Genomic DNA, 12,606 nt, shown 5'->3' on the forward strand with positions numbered 1-12,606 from the left:
ATTTTATCAAGTTTGAAATGTTTGGGTCAATATTAGGAGGAGAAGGGAGCGAAATTCATCCAAAAGCCAATTTTTGCTCTCATCCAAAATGGGGGAGATTTGGAGGGGAAAAACATTTTTTCCAAATATGGATTTAGTTAAAAGTCATTTATTTAATGTCACCTTAAATACTAAAATTGAGTAACCAAAAAAAAAAAAATACTAAAATTGTGAAAAATATAATTTCAATGTCTTAAAAATTCTATCATGTTGGTTTCTAAACCAACTCATTTTCATGATAATAATTATATCTACATCAACAACTTAACATATCTTGTTGATTAACATATCCTATCTCTTATCATGTCAATCAAACGGGATCTTATAATGCAAATGAAATCGTCTACATCCTCCATCCCTTAGAAAAGTTGTTCAAGTAATAAATTTGTCTCAAATACGTGTGATTATTACTAAATTACATTTTCTGCATAAATATATTCAAATTTATTTTTTCATATTTTAAGATGCACCGATTGATAATACTAATAAGCGATATATTTAAAAATAAAAAAAAGTAATAACTTCATCTAAAAATTTGCAAAAGTGACTTATATTTAAGGACACAATGTTTTTAATAACTGATCTTACAGAGAGGAAATATATTTGTTTTGAGAAATTAAGAGAATCTTAACCTTGTTTAGGAACAAATGTTAAACACTTAATAATACAGAAAGAATAGTAGTAGTAACAATTTAATGATGCACCTCATCTTTAGTTGTCCACACTGTCAATCACAACATGCCGTATCTAGTCCCAAAGCCGCTGCAATAAATATTGTCTTAAAGTCAAGGTAGGCTATCCACAAATTTAACATCAAATTATTGCTCTTAAGAGCCTCTTATTATTGATCTGAATAACTTTAAATTTCATTGTTTACGTAGCATTATTATGACCTACTCAATTTATCTCCTAGTACCTCAGTTTTAAAATATCGGGTTTTCTAACTTGTGTAAAAATGTTACATGTACATTAAAAATTATTTACTCAAGTTTTATTTACTAAAGTATACCTAGTACTATTGTTAATTTAATAGAGTTTATTATTAGAGTAAAACATAGCCTAGTACCTTATCTTAATTCTTAATTAAGATAACATATGTTCATCATGGCGTAATATAATTGGTCCAGCTTGCATGCACCATTGGTTTCATATATCATGTGAATTCAAATTTATATACATATATGGCATCCATGATATTATCAATGCTGGCCAGCTTTTCACACACCGAAAGGTAAATAGAATTCACATGCTTCCCATACGAAATATTTTTCCAGAAAGAAAGGAGTTTCAGCCACCTATTTTACCTTATTTGCTAGCAAGACTTTCGTGATAGCATTCTATTATTTCACTCATGAGTTATATATATAGAAACTCTTCCACTTTCAGAAACCAGATTTTAATTATATGCTTAATAACATAAGTAAAATACAATATGTTCCCATCTCATATAAGAATATTAAATGTCGGTTCTTTAGATCTTACCTAAAAATAGTTTGATGAGTCTTAATTAGATTCCAAATGGTATGCTAGTATATTGCATATATATCCCTTATAGTGACTAAATTTAAAATGTCCTTCATTAGTTTGTCTAAATTATTGATAGAATTTTTTTACAATGATGATAAAAATATGGCATGTTTTTTCATTTTGATGTATTCGACTAATTTAGTAGTAATTAATAATTCAATTATGAATTTTCCTAATTGTATGAAAAGTTAAGCCAGCAACGTTTATTGGCGGCAATATCAAAGAACCTTTTTAGATATACATGAAAAAATAATTTGTGTGTGCATTAACTTGTACACTTGGACACCATTGTCACGTCATAATTTCCTCTCTACATCAATTATTAATGGCAATTGAGCTAATATATATGCTAATTAATAATAGTAGAGTATGATGCATATTGAATCATGCTCCAATGAATTGTCTTTCCCTTCTTAGTACGGATCAATATAAAATTATTTATTAAAATGTGAAAGAAAATAAACTAATAAGCTTGAAAAGTTATCCTTCATGCAAATGTTTTATGAATTTAAATCTTTTGATATCATAACTGTTATTGTATTCATTACTATTTAGGCTCAAAGTTAACATTTGTAGTTTTTCTACAAGGCAAAGAGCAACCACATGCACTAATTAAGCTTATAGTAATTAAAATAATTAAAAACATTTAATTAAACAATTCAAGTTACAAGTTGAAAGAGATCCTAACTTCTAAGATTCCTCAACCCATGTAATATAAAAATTAAACCCTAGTCTTATAATCAGAGAATATTTTATCTTGTTTCCTCTGAATTTATCATGATAACACATATCATTTGAATAATAATTTCCATGACATCCCAAACTTAAGGGTTTATTTGGTGATTTTTTTTTTCCTTCCAAGTTAGAACATTGGAGATAATTCCATCATTTCCTCAACATGACCAACATTTTCATCCAATAACCATTTCTCAAGAAATGACAAAGGAGGAGGAGCTGCACATAAATTCTTAATATTCTTGTGATGAGAAGAAGAAGAAGAAGCTGAACACTTTTCAGGCATAGAATCACAAGTTGACTTGTCCCAAGCAGCACCATTGTTAAGATTCTCAAATGAAAGAATAGAATCAAACTCTTGATCATGTGAAACTCCACCATCTTGTAATAATTCACCTTTGCTGGTAATTTTGTGATGATGATGATGATGATGGATTTCAAGGTTTAAATCAGCTGGAACTGAAGCAGACTTCACTAATAATTTCCCATTATTTTCAAAGTCATTATTATTATCATCAATAATATCATCATTAATGCTTTGAAACTCTTGATGACCATATTGATAATTTCCTTTGATTTGTGAATTTGGTGAAGATCTCATCCAACCTTCCAAGAGCCTTGAAATATTCTCAGTGCTTGAAGCATAGGTTGAAGAAGAAGATTGATGAGAATTTTGAGTATTAATCTTAAGAGATGAAGTATGATTGTTGCTAACATCTAAACTTCTGTCACTAAAACTCTTGGATAGATAAGCTGTTGTTGAGTTTGATGGATCTAAAGCTGCATGAAATTTGTTGAGCTTTTTCTTTAGATGTGTGTTCCAATAATTCTTTATATCATTATCTGTTCTTTGTGGAAGGTATGAAGCTATGGCTGCCCATCTGCTCAACAAATTTAATTAATTCATACACATCATTTTCATCATAATAAATAAAAATATAATTCATAATATTTTTTTTTATGTAACATTCAATCAAAATTAATATCAATTCATATATATCATTTGTTGTTTAATTTTATCATTATCATTGCAAGGTTTAATTTTCTTTTTCTCCATTTTATTTTGTTTTTGAGTGAAGATAATTATAATTATGAGATGTGAAGATTATTACTTGTTACCAAGAAGAGCTTGCAAATGAATAATCATTCCTTCTTCATGAGGAGTGAAGTTTCCTCTCTTGATTCCTGGCCTCAGATAATTTGTCCATCTAAGCCTGCAACTTTTGCTGCACCTTGACAACCCTTTTTTATCCAACAATTTAATTATATATCAATTTTATCCAAATTCTTTCAAAACAAAAACATATATATAGATCATAAGAAAAAAAATTATCATACATAATTAATCAATATATGTCATATATAGTCCTAAATATATACATACCTTTGTTTTGAGAGAAGCTTAATTACTAAACAAAATAAGAAAACATAATTTAGAATATATATTGATTGTTATATATATATATATACCTGTATTAGTAGGAACTGTTCTCCAATTTCCTGGACCATGTTCTTGGATGTAAGAAACAAGGATGATATCTTCTTCAGGTGTCCATGGACCTTTCTTGATGCCAACTTTTTCACAACAAGGAGGTCTTCCCATGGATTCTTTTTTCACTCCAAAACTCTCACTACTACTACTACTACTTGATCACTCTTTTTTTCTCTTTAGGCTAAAATTGAGAGAGAAAGGTTTCAAATAGTATCAATGCATGTGATTGCTTATATACTCTCCATGACTTTGAAGAAAAAGAAGGCCTTTATTCTTAATCACATTTATATCTACCTTGCTGAGTCACCTAACTCTTTTACTTGCTTTATTATAATAATCATGTAGTAGTCAATGCTGGCTACAAACCAAAGTCAACGAGAGAAGTTTCAGTTATTTTAATTTTTTTTCTCCCTTTCTCTACTCTAAGGTCACATGCCACTTTGTGTTTTCACTAAATAAGTTAGAAAATTAAATATCACCTCCCTTTTTCAATTGAAAATCCTTTATTGTATTCAATCTTAAATACATGTTGCAATCAACCATCCGACACACGTTAATATATAACTTTGGTCATTAATATCTTTAAATATTTAAATAAAAAATTGTAAAAAAATAATATTTTAAAAATATTCATTGTAACCCTAAATGAATAGTCCATATGGTGCTAATTTAGAAATATATATATATATATATATATATATAATTATGCAAGCAGCAATATTAAATATACGGTACTAACACTAAATGACATTTTCTAAAAGCGATAAATATTGTGAAATGGATAGAGTACTCTTAAAAAATTACAAAATTGTTACACTTATTTATTTATTGATATTTTTAATATATTGTGAAACAACTTTAAACAACTATTTTGAAAAAAGTAAAATAAGTAAGGTTTAGGATAAAATTGTAGTAACAAGACTACCTAATGCCCCCCAAGATTACCTAAGGTAAATTATGTAATGTAATAAGCATTTAAAACCGAGTTGGAATGGTCTCCACCCTCTTTCCATAGATAACCTTCCTGTACCTCACATTGAATTGACCATCATATAGACTTGTACGTATAATCTATGTACCATCCATCCTCCAGCATCTTTCACTTTATATTCATTTTGTTTGCTTGCAAAAGTTTTTATTTTAGAAGGTTCGTATGAATGTAACATTGGATTCAGTTCAGGCTTGGGAAAAATGTAGAATTAGATGAAGGATGACTCATTATCATCAGAGTCATAAATACCTCCCTATTGTTTCAATTTAATTTTCTGACATTGACCCAACTAACATTAGTTAGTTTTGGTTTCATTGTATATTTTACGTTCATTATACTTCTTCAAATTATGATATGTCACACTAGAATTATATAAAACACTATCTTCGTAACAAAATATAAACAAAAAAGTACATGTATCAAGTGTAAATTATACCATATACATGTACTTTTATGTGTATATTTTGGTACGGAGAAAGTGCATAACTAGAATATGGTGTATGGAACACTAAGGTGTTTCATTTTGACACTGCAATTGCAATTCAAATTGCACTAAGGATGTCTTGCTCTGCTCATTCATAATAACAAATAAGGTATTCAATATTTTACAGATAACAATCACCTTTTAATAATGATAAGCTGTTCAATTTTTCTGAAATAAGGTCTTGAAGCTATTCATCTGAACTAAAAATTGGAACTCCAACATCAAGTTGATTTTCAAACAAGATCTAAAACCCAAAAACAAATTGTGTTAAGCTTGCCAAAAAGGGAAAAAGAGTGCACTGCCATCAACTTCTGCATAACCCTAGTCCCATACAAACCTAACAGTGTTGGTGGTCCCGAATAAGTCCTTTTTGTGGTTCCAGATTATCAGTGCAATGGAAGAGTCTGCAAAATACCACAATGCATTGTAATTCTAGGATTATATAACTGTACTATCAGCAGAGCACAATTTACAGACTGCAGTCTTGACCAGTACTATATATAACATGAGAAAACTGACACAACAATTAGTTCATCTAACAACTCCTGCAATGTCATGTTTAACAACATAAAAGTTCTCCAACAATGAGTTCAGCATAAAAATAAAGGTTCTCAACAAACGGTAGAAATGTATACATAAGTAGCAGCAGAATATGTACAATATGATGATTACAATGCCAACTAATAGTAGTAACACTTTTTAATGCATCTGCTAAAACCCAAGTTGCATCTGAACTCTTTTAAGCTAGACAGCGTATTTCCAGTACCCCTTTTTTCAATTAAGTTTCTAGTCCCTGCGGTTTCAATCCTATACATCTTCTCCACCAAGCGCAGTAAGGATTCATAGCAGGAAGAACTTCTCAGTTATCTCCTCGGAATTGACTCATCGTCCAATGCAGCAGTGTTTGGCTAATAAAACATATAATGATATTAGATTGGCAGAAAATAAAAGACATACAAATTAAATGTTTCCAAGTTCCAATCTTGTGTCCATATAAGATAGGAATCATTTTTTTAATCAAACAGTCATATAATACCTACTAGGCTACTATCATCAATTCAGAAAAAGGAGATAACAATCTTCACTATGGTCTAGTCTGAAATAGCTTCTGACTTTTTAAAGCTTCTCAAATAAAGTTTATGGATCTTCATTTACAAAATTGTCCTTATAAGTTTGTACATGTTCACAGAGAAGTAAAATAGAAGTTATGAAAATATTAAAATATAGAAGCTACTCCCAACTAATTATACAAGAAGCTACTCCCTCCGTTTCATTATAAGTGTCTCATTTGAGTTGTACAAATTCTTAAGAAAATGATCTGTGTTGACTTCAATGATAAAATGAGTTTCATGTACTCAAATATCCTTACTAATATAAGATAGCGGAGTGGTTAGAAGAGTTGAGATACCATAAATAAGAGTATATTAGTGGAAAAATATTATAAATCTTTCATTAGTAATGTAAAGAGACCAATAATATACGACAGGTAAATATTGCAAATGAAACACATAAGATTATACGGAGGGAGTATATGTTGTTAAATGTGGTATCCATGGAAGGAGGAGAGAAAAGGCTAAAAGTTGAATTATTGTTGAGTGTAAAATGACCCCATGGATCAATCAGCCTATTTACAGGCATTCACAAACTAGTAATCATCAATTTCAACTATTACTACATCTCTAATTTGGTTTAAAAATCATAGGTATTGCAAGATTCTTGTAATATTTCTTTTTTCATAAGTGCTTCTTGAGAAATTTAAACAAAATGACTCTAAATGTGGTTGGTCTTTCGTCAAACAGACCATTTAGATCTAAGAATCAGGTCACGAAAAGAGTATAAAATGCATAGGGTTGCATCATAACATCAAATTAGTAGATTTGGAAGAGTAAAGCATTCTTCTATGCTGATCTGTATTGGAGAATTACAATGCAGAGACGGGCACTTGTGAATGACTGTCACCCAAGCCTCGCAATGAAAACCCTTATCAATTATGAGTCAAAGATGAAACATGATTTTAAAACGTAAAGAAGCCTAAGGAAAGCTAGAATATTTGGAATGTGAATTTCGGAATCCCTTTTTTTGAGGGAGCTAATCAATGTGTAATAGACAGTTGGTCAACACCTAACTCACAAATAAGAACCATTATGCTTGATCCTACCTCTGCAGAGTGACAAAATTATCTGCACAATCAAGGAACAACTTAGTTCTAGTTTTGCATCAACACCTAACTCACAAACTAGTAATTCTATGCTTGATCCTACTTGTTGCAAGATGTATATCAATTTATGGTGTTTCATATTGTTTTTCTCGTACTGCACAATCAAGGAACAGCATAGTTCTAGTTTTGCATCCAAACTGAACAATGATACACACGACCAAAAAGGACATGTGCTTCTGATTCCAACATTACAAACACAGTGTTGTCAATCGCAGATTGCAGCACCACTATATCCGCTATTTAATAACACTTTGTACTAGTGTATTGCAGAACAAAAGTGATTTGTTCAAATATCACTATAGCAGCTATTTGACAACACAGAGCAATCATCAACAAAAATAACTGAAGACATAAAAGGTACTATTTTCAAAGAAAAATTTAAAAAACAATCCGATGGATCGAACCAAAAGTTGTGATATAAATAAAGTCATGTTGGGCAACAGATAATTTTGACCTTTTAGACAAATTGAGAATTATACTCACAGTTATTGCAGCTTTTCAACATCTTCCGCTTGACCTTATGTTCATTTTCCCCTCCACCGACAGGCTTATGCTTCCGAAGAGGATGATACTTCAAAGATTCTAACTCTTCCTTTGCATTATCAAGCCTACACTTTTCATCTCTCTGAATACAATTTAGTGTAAGTAACACTAGCAACTTTCATGGGAATTCGCCAACCCCAAAATTTGTAATAGATAACATTAACACTTACATAGGACTTCTCCAACCCCAAAATATGTTGCTTACAGAGCCTGAGTTCCATCTCAAGCGTGCGAATCCGGGATTCAGCAGGCACAACACATTGTTCCACCATCTGTTTTTGCCTACCCCGGACAACCTCGGGTTGCCATACATTCAAAGCTACAGAGGCTTCTCTACAAAAACAAATCGCAACAATACTATCAATCAATATAATGTCAAACTGCTTTCGTATAAACTATAAACTCATTCCATAAGCTACCTTCAAGAGCATATGGAAATAAGTTGGACATGTCATAAGCTATTTCCATAAGTTTTACCAAACAGTCGCACAAGTATTTGTATCAACAAATAAACTCAAATAAGTCAATCAAACCAGAATCAATACATCTCCAACTGGCCAAATCCTAAAGTATTATGAAATTACTAAGGAAATGAAAAACAACTCCCCCATTAGTCCATTACCTAACTATGATAAAAACAAGGAAAAATACACGACCCTAATAATTTTTCTAGCATACATACCTACAAAGCAACAAAAAGAGAACATATATATAATTCACCTTAAACTGATAAAGGGGCATTGAAAAAAGGAAATATTTTTGTGTTTCAATGCAATTAGTTGAAAGAAGAAGTACCTGACTCTACGCAAATGGGACAACTCAGTAGAAGTTTGAATGGCTTTGAGCTTTTCTTGAGACACACATGTCTGAATATCATGCAGCCTTCTAGAATGTTCCAAAATCTGGCTCTCCTTTCTCAGCACAACCCTCCTATGAGCTGCTATTTTCCTCTCCTTGTCTCTCTCAAACCTCAACACCAATATTCAAAAATAAATAAAAAAGTGAACTTTACATAGACCCAGATGAGAAAATGAAAGAACAAATACAAGGGTCATGTTTGGAAGTTAAAAAAACTGAAAAACGATTAAACCAAGAATTTTGAAAGTTACCTTAATTTATAAAGAGATTTTGAGGATGAAGAAGAGGAAGAAGTGGAAGAAGAAGGGAAGTCGGAGGAGAGAAGGCGGTTCCAGAGAGAATCTTCAACGGAGAGGCGGTGAAGGAGGCGGCAGGAGATTGAGATGCAGCAGAGGTCTTTGTAGCTCAAACCGCAATCTTGGATTCCGATTTCGAGAATTTTGGTCCATAGTTCGATTGGGAGAGACGACATTTTCGGAAAATTGAACAACATTGTTGAATGTTTTTCTACATCACCGGAACCGCCAAACTCACTGTTAAATTCAACAACTAATTACATTCGAATTATGTTTTCTGAATTTTGTTGCTTTGTTGAAAAAAGATAAGAAGAAAAAGAAAAAGAAAAGAATTTTTTAATCAAACCCAAAAACAAATACAAATAAATTAAATTATCCAATCAAATCAACTAAGTTTACATAGGTGATGTACATTATGTTTATGATTGTGTACACCCTTCGATCATTGTTACAAGCCGAAATCAATATTTTAGATTCATTCATTTAATAATGTATATAGTTTATAATAAAGATTAAATATATCATTAAATAAATGAATCTAAAAATGTTATTTTTTGTTTATAATAGTGATCAGAGGGTGTATCTGTTTATGGTAGTGTAGATAAACTGAGTCTACGTTGACTTAGTTTAGATACACAATACCTAGGGCTGGAAATGAGTCGAAATGATATTCTTTCTCTCATTTATTAAATTGTTAATTAAATTAAAAATAATTCTTTCTCCTCTCTTTGATAAAAAAAAGTAATTCCTCTTAAAACAAGTACATAAATATCATAGAAAGTTTGTAATAAATTACATGTGTTGTATTTTAATATTAATACATGTACTTTATAAATTTTTACTAAACTTTTATATATATATATATATATATATATATATATATATATATATATATATATATAATATTATCGAGCCAACTCATGGACTAACCGAGTCGAACTATATAAAGCTCAAGTTCATCTCATTTGTTTAACGAACTTAATTTTCAGCTCAAGTTCAGCTCGTTTGGTTCATGAACCAAGTTCAACGAGTTAATTATCGAATCGAGTCCCAAACTATTGTCGAGTTGGTTCGATTCATTGTCAGCCCTAACAATACCTATAAAATCAAAGAAAAAACATGTAATGACAGGAAATCGATTACAAAATGAAATTGAAAAAAAATACATGAAAAGTTAATAGATCAGTCAACATTGACTTATGATGAATTTGTCACTCGAGAAGTGAATAAGAAGATCTCAACATGCCGAGTTACTAGTTATCCAATCATGAGATCAATCAGCTTTGACTTATAATGAGTTACTAGTTACTACCAATTATCCAACTATCAGATCAACTCACTCATTCCATGTTTATAAGAATATGTGAATCAATTTCACTCATATTTTGCAACATTCTTTTTTAAGTTTACTCCTTGATCTATTTTCAAAAGTTATATAAGTCAAGTCATAAATAACACATCATTTTTCTTAGAACAAAATTTTCTCACTCTTCTCTCAAACACCTCATCTCTTTGAAAACTTTTAATATTGATAGGGATGGTGGTGATTCTTGAGATTTACTTTGATTAGGAAAAATTATTTTACGCTAGATTGAGATTTTCTAAGATTTTACAATTGGAGGCAATTGCCAATTGCAACCTAAAAGGAAAGATTGGATAATCTCTCACATGCTAATTGGAAATTGGAGGGCTTTTCTCTTCTTGAGATCCATGCAAGCTTTATTGGAGATTGGCATAGATCGGCGAAGATGAAGGAAATTGATTTCTTAAGGTATGAAATGCTCAAGAACAACAACTCGTTTAATTAAAGGTTTATCTTGTGTGATCAAAAAATTGGTTTGTTTTAGCCCAAGGAATTAGTGATTTGGGTGTAACCTTCATCAAACACTTTACGTTCAAATATTAAAATAAACTCACATGTCTTTGACATTGGGCGTCTAGCCCACTAATAAATAAGGACGGTGTGGTTGAACCACTATTTACGTTTATTCTCTTACCCTTAACTCTTTAACTTCAATTTTAATGATTTAATTTAATATTTGTGAAAATTATTTAAAAAATCAATTTCTCAATGTAGAAAGTTTAGAAGACAATGAATGTTGATTCTTGTCAAAGATTAAAACTTCTTCAAATGGGTTCTAAAATTCTAATATACGGTACAAATCACCAACTAAATCAATTTTGTCATTTTGATTAGCTTTAGCGTGTGTTTGGTTGTGCGGTGGAAAAAATTGATTTTGGTAGAATTGATTTCGTAGAATTACTTTTGGTTCAAAGTTAATTGAATGTAAAGTGATTTATGTTTGCTTACCTTCAAAACAAAAGTGATTTGTATGAAAAATGTTGTTTGGATGTTTTGAATCAGACTTGCTTTTAGATGTGTAAAAGACCAAAATGGGCATTGACATGTGAGTGTGTGTGTGTCTATGTATGTATATATACATCAAATTTTACATTTATTTTGTTTTTTCATCCTTCATTTTTTTTATTAATTGACAATAAATTACTAGATTAATATTATTGTTAACCACACAATATTCAAATAAAAGTATATGTAGGGAATATATATTAAACTCGTTAAAATTACAAATTGAGAATATAATACAGAGTAGTAGCAAAATATGATAGAAAATCCATAAAATAAATTGAAACTAGTAGCAAAATAAAGATAAAAACCAATATGAAAATAATGACCAGTACAAAACCAATATGAAATTAAAGAACTAGTAGCATGCATCAGCTGACATTCAGCACATTCAGGATTCATTATTATTTGCATTACCACGCTTCCTTAAGCTAAAGCCATCAGGATTCATTGATGGGAAGTAAATGAATATGAATGTGAACATTTTCCAAAATTAATGCGCCTAAAACATTTCAATAAAAGTAAGACATTGTAAAAATAAAGAATGAACTCAATCATAAAATAACAATAGTTTCACTGAAAAACACAAGACCTGAATGCTGAACTCAATTCTTATATATTGGAGATGTAGGTTATACTCATTTAAATGGTTATCACATAACCAATTGGCCAAATATATCAGAAGTTTGTATGAGCAGAGAGTAACTACACGTATAGTTAATGAAACTATGAGGTTGGTGAACGGATTAATTTGATTTGTGAAGAATTATGATGAGATGAATTGATTTGAGTTTAAAGAAGTTGTGAGGTAGGTGATTTGTTAGGTCTGTGAATCATATTTGCATTCAAATTTTGAAAGGAGTTATGAATTCTGATTAGATGGAAAGTGACGAGGGAGGTGAAAAGCAGTACAAATCAAGGGCAAAAAAGAGATTTTGATGGAAGGCAAACCTGCAGTTGGAGAATCAATTTTCAGAAGCTAGGAATAGTAGCTTCTCCTAGAATTGATTTTCAGCAGGAAACCGTACGATAGAGAATCCAGTTGGGAGAGAACCAAA

At 30.6% G+C, this 12,606-nt stretch overlaps 2 protein-coding genes across 2 annotated transcripts; both read right to left on the bottom strand.

Annotated features, from left to right (window-relative positions):
* Window positions 1-2,170: 2,170 nt before the first annotated feature.
* LOC11428992 (transcription factor MYB60) lies at window positions 2,171-4,003 on the bottom strand. Its single transcript, XM_003624709.4, has 3 exons — window positions 3,772-4,003; window positions 3,414-3,543; window positions 2,171-3,182 (listed from the first exon to the last, which is right to left on the bottom strand). The coding sequence occupies exons 1-3, from the start codon at window positions 3,902-3,904 to the stop codon at window positions 2,429-2,431; spliced, it is 1,017 nt and encodes a 338-aa protein (XP_003624757.1). The 5' UTR covers window positions 3,905-4,003; the 3' UTR covers window positions 2,171-2,428.
* Window positions 4,004-5,673: 1,670 nt separating this feature from the next.
* On the bottom strand, window positions 5,674-9,494 carry LOC11442984 (F-box protein SKIP24). The gene is made up of 5 exons (XM_003624710.4): window positions 9,139-9,494; window positions 8,825-8,998; window positions 8,200-8,362; window positions 7,970-8,111; window positions 5,674-6,176 (listed from the first exon to the last, which is right to left on the bottom strand). Exons 1-5 carry the CDS (start codon window positions 9,378-9,380, stop codon window positions 6,151-6,153), a joined length of 747 nt encoding a protein of 248 aa, XP_003624758.4. The 5' UTR covers window positions 9,381-9,494; the 3' UTR covers window positions 5,674-6,150.
* Between the last annotated feature and the right edge of the window lie 3,112 nt (window positions 9,495-12,606).

This window comes from Medicago truncatula, chromosome 7, assembly GCF_003473485.1.
Source record: "Medicago truncatula cultivar Jemalong A17 chromosome 7, MtrunA17r5.0-ANR, whole genome shotgun sequence".
Taxonomy (NCBI): domain Eukaryota; kingdom Viridiplantae; phylum Streptophyta; class Magnoliopsida; order Fabales; family Fabaceae; genus Medicago; species Medicago truncatula.

Excerpts from the sequence above, each read along its gene's own strand:
- LOC11442984 (XM_003624710.4), bottom strand. The coding sequence starts at position 9,380 with ATGTTGTTCAATTTTCCGAAAATGTCGTCTCTCCCAATCGAACTATGG. Across the intron at positions 8,999-9,138 it reads AAATCTCTTTATAAATTAAG|GTTTGAGAGAGACAAGGAGA; the intron begins GTAACTTTCAAA and ends ATTGGTGTTGAG. Across the intron at positions 6,177-7,969 it reads GTTGAAAAGCTGCAATAACT|CCAAACACTGCTGCATTGGA; the intron begins GTGAGTATAATT and ends ATGTTTTATTAG.
- LOC11428992 (XM_003624709.4), bottom strand. The coding sequence starts at position 3,904 with ATGGGAAGACCTCCTTGTTGTGAAAAAGTTGGCATCAAGAAAGGTCCA. Across the intron at positions 3,544-3,771 it reads AACAGTTCCTACTAATACAG|GGTTGTCAAGGTGCAGCAAA; the intron begins GTATATATATAT and ends TGGATAAAAAAG. Across the intron at positions 3,183-3,413 it reads CAAGCTCTTCTTGGTAACAA|ATGGGCAGCCATAGCTTCAT; the intron begins GTAATAATCTTC and ends TTTGTTGAGCAG.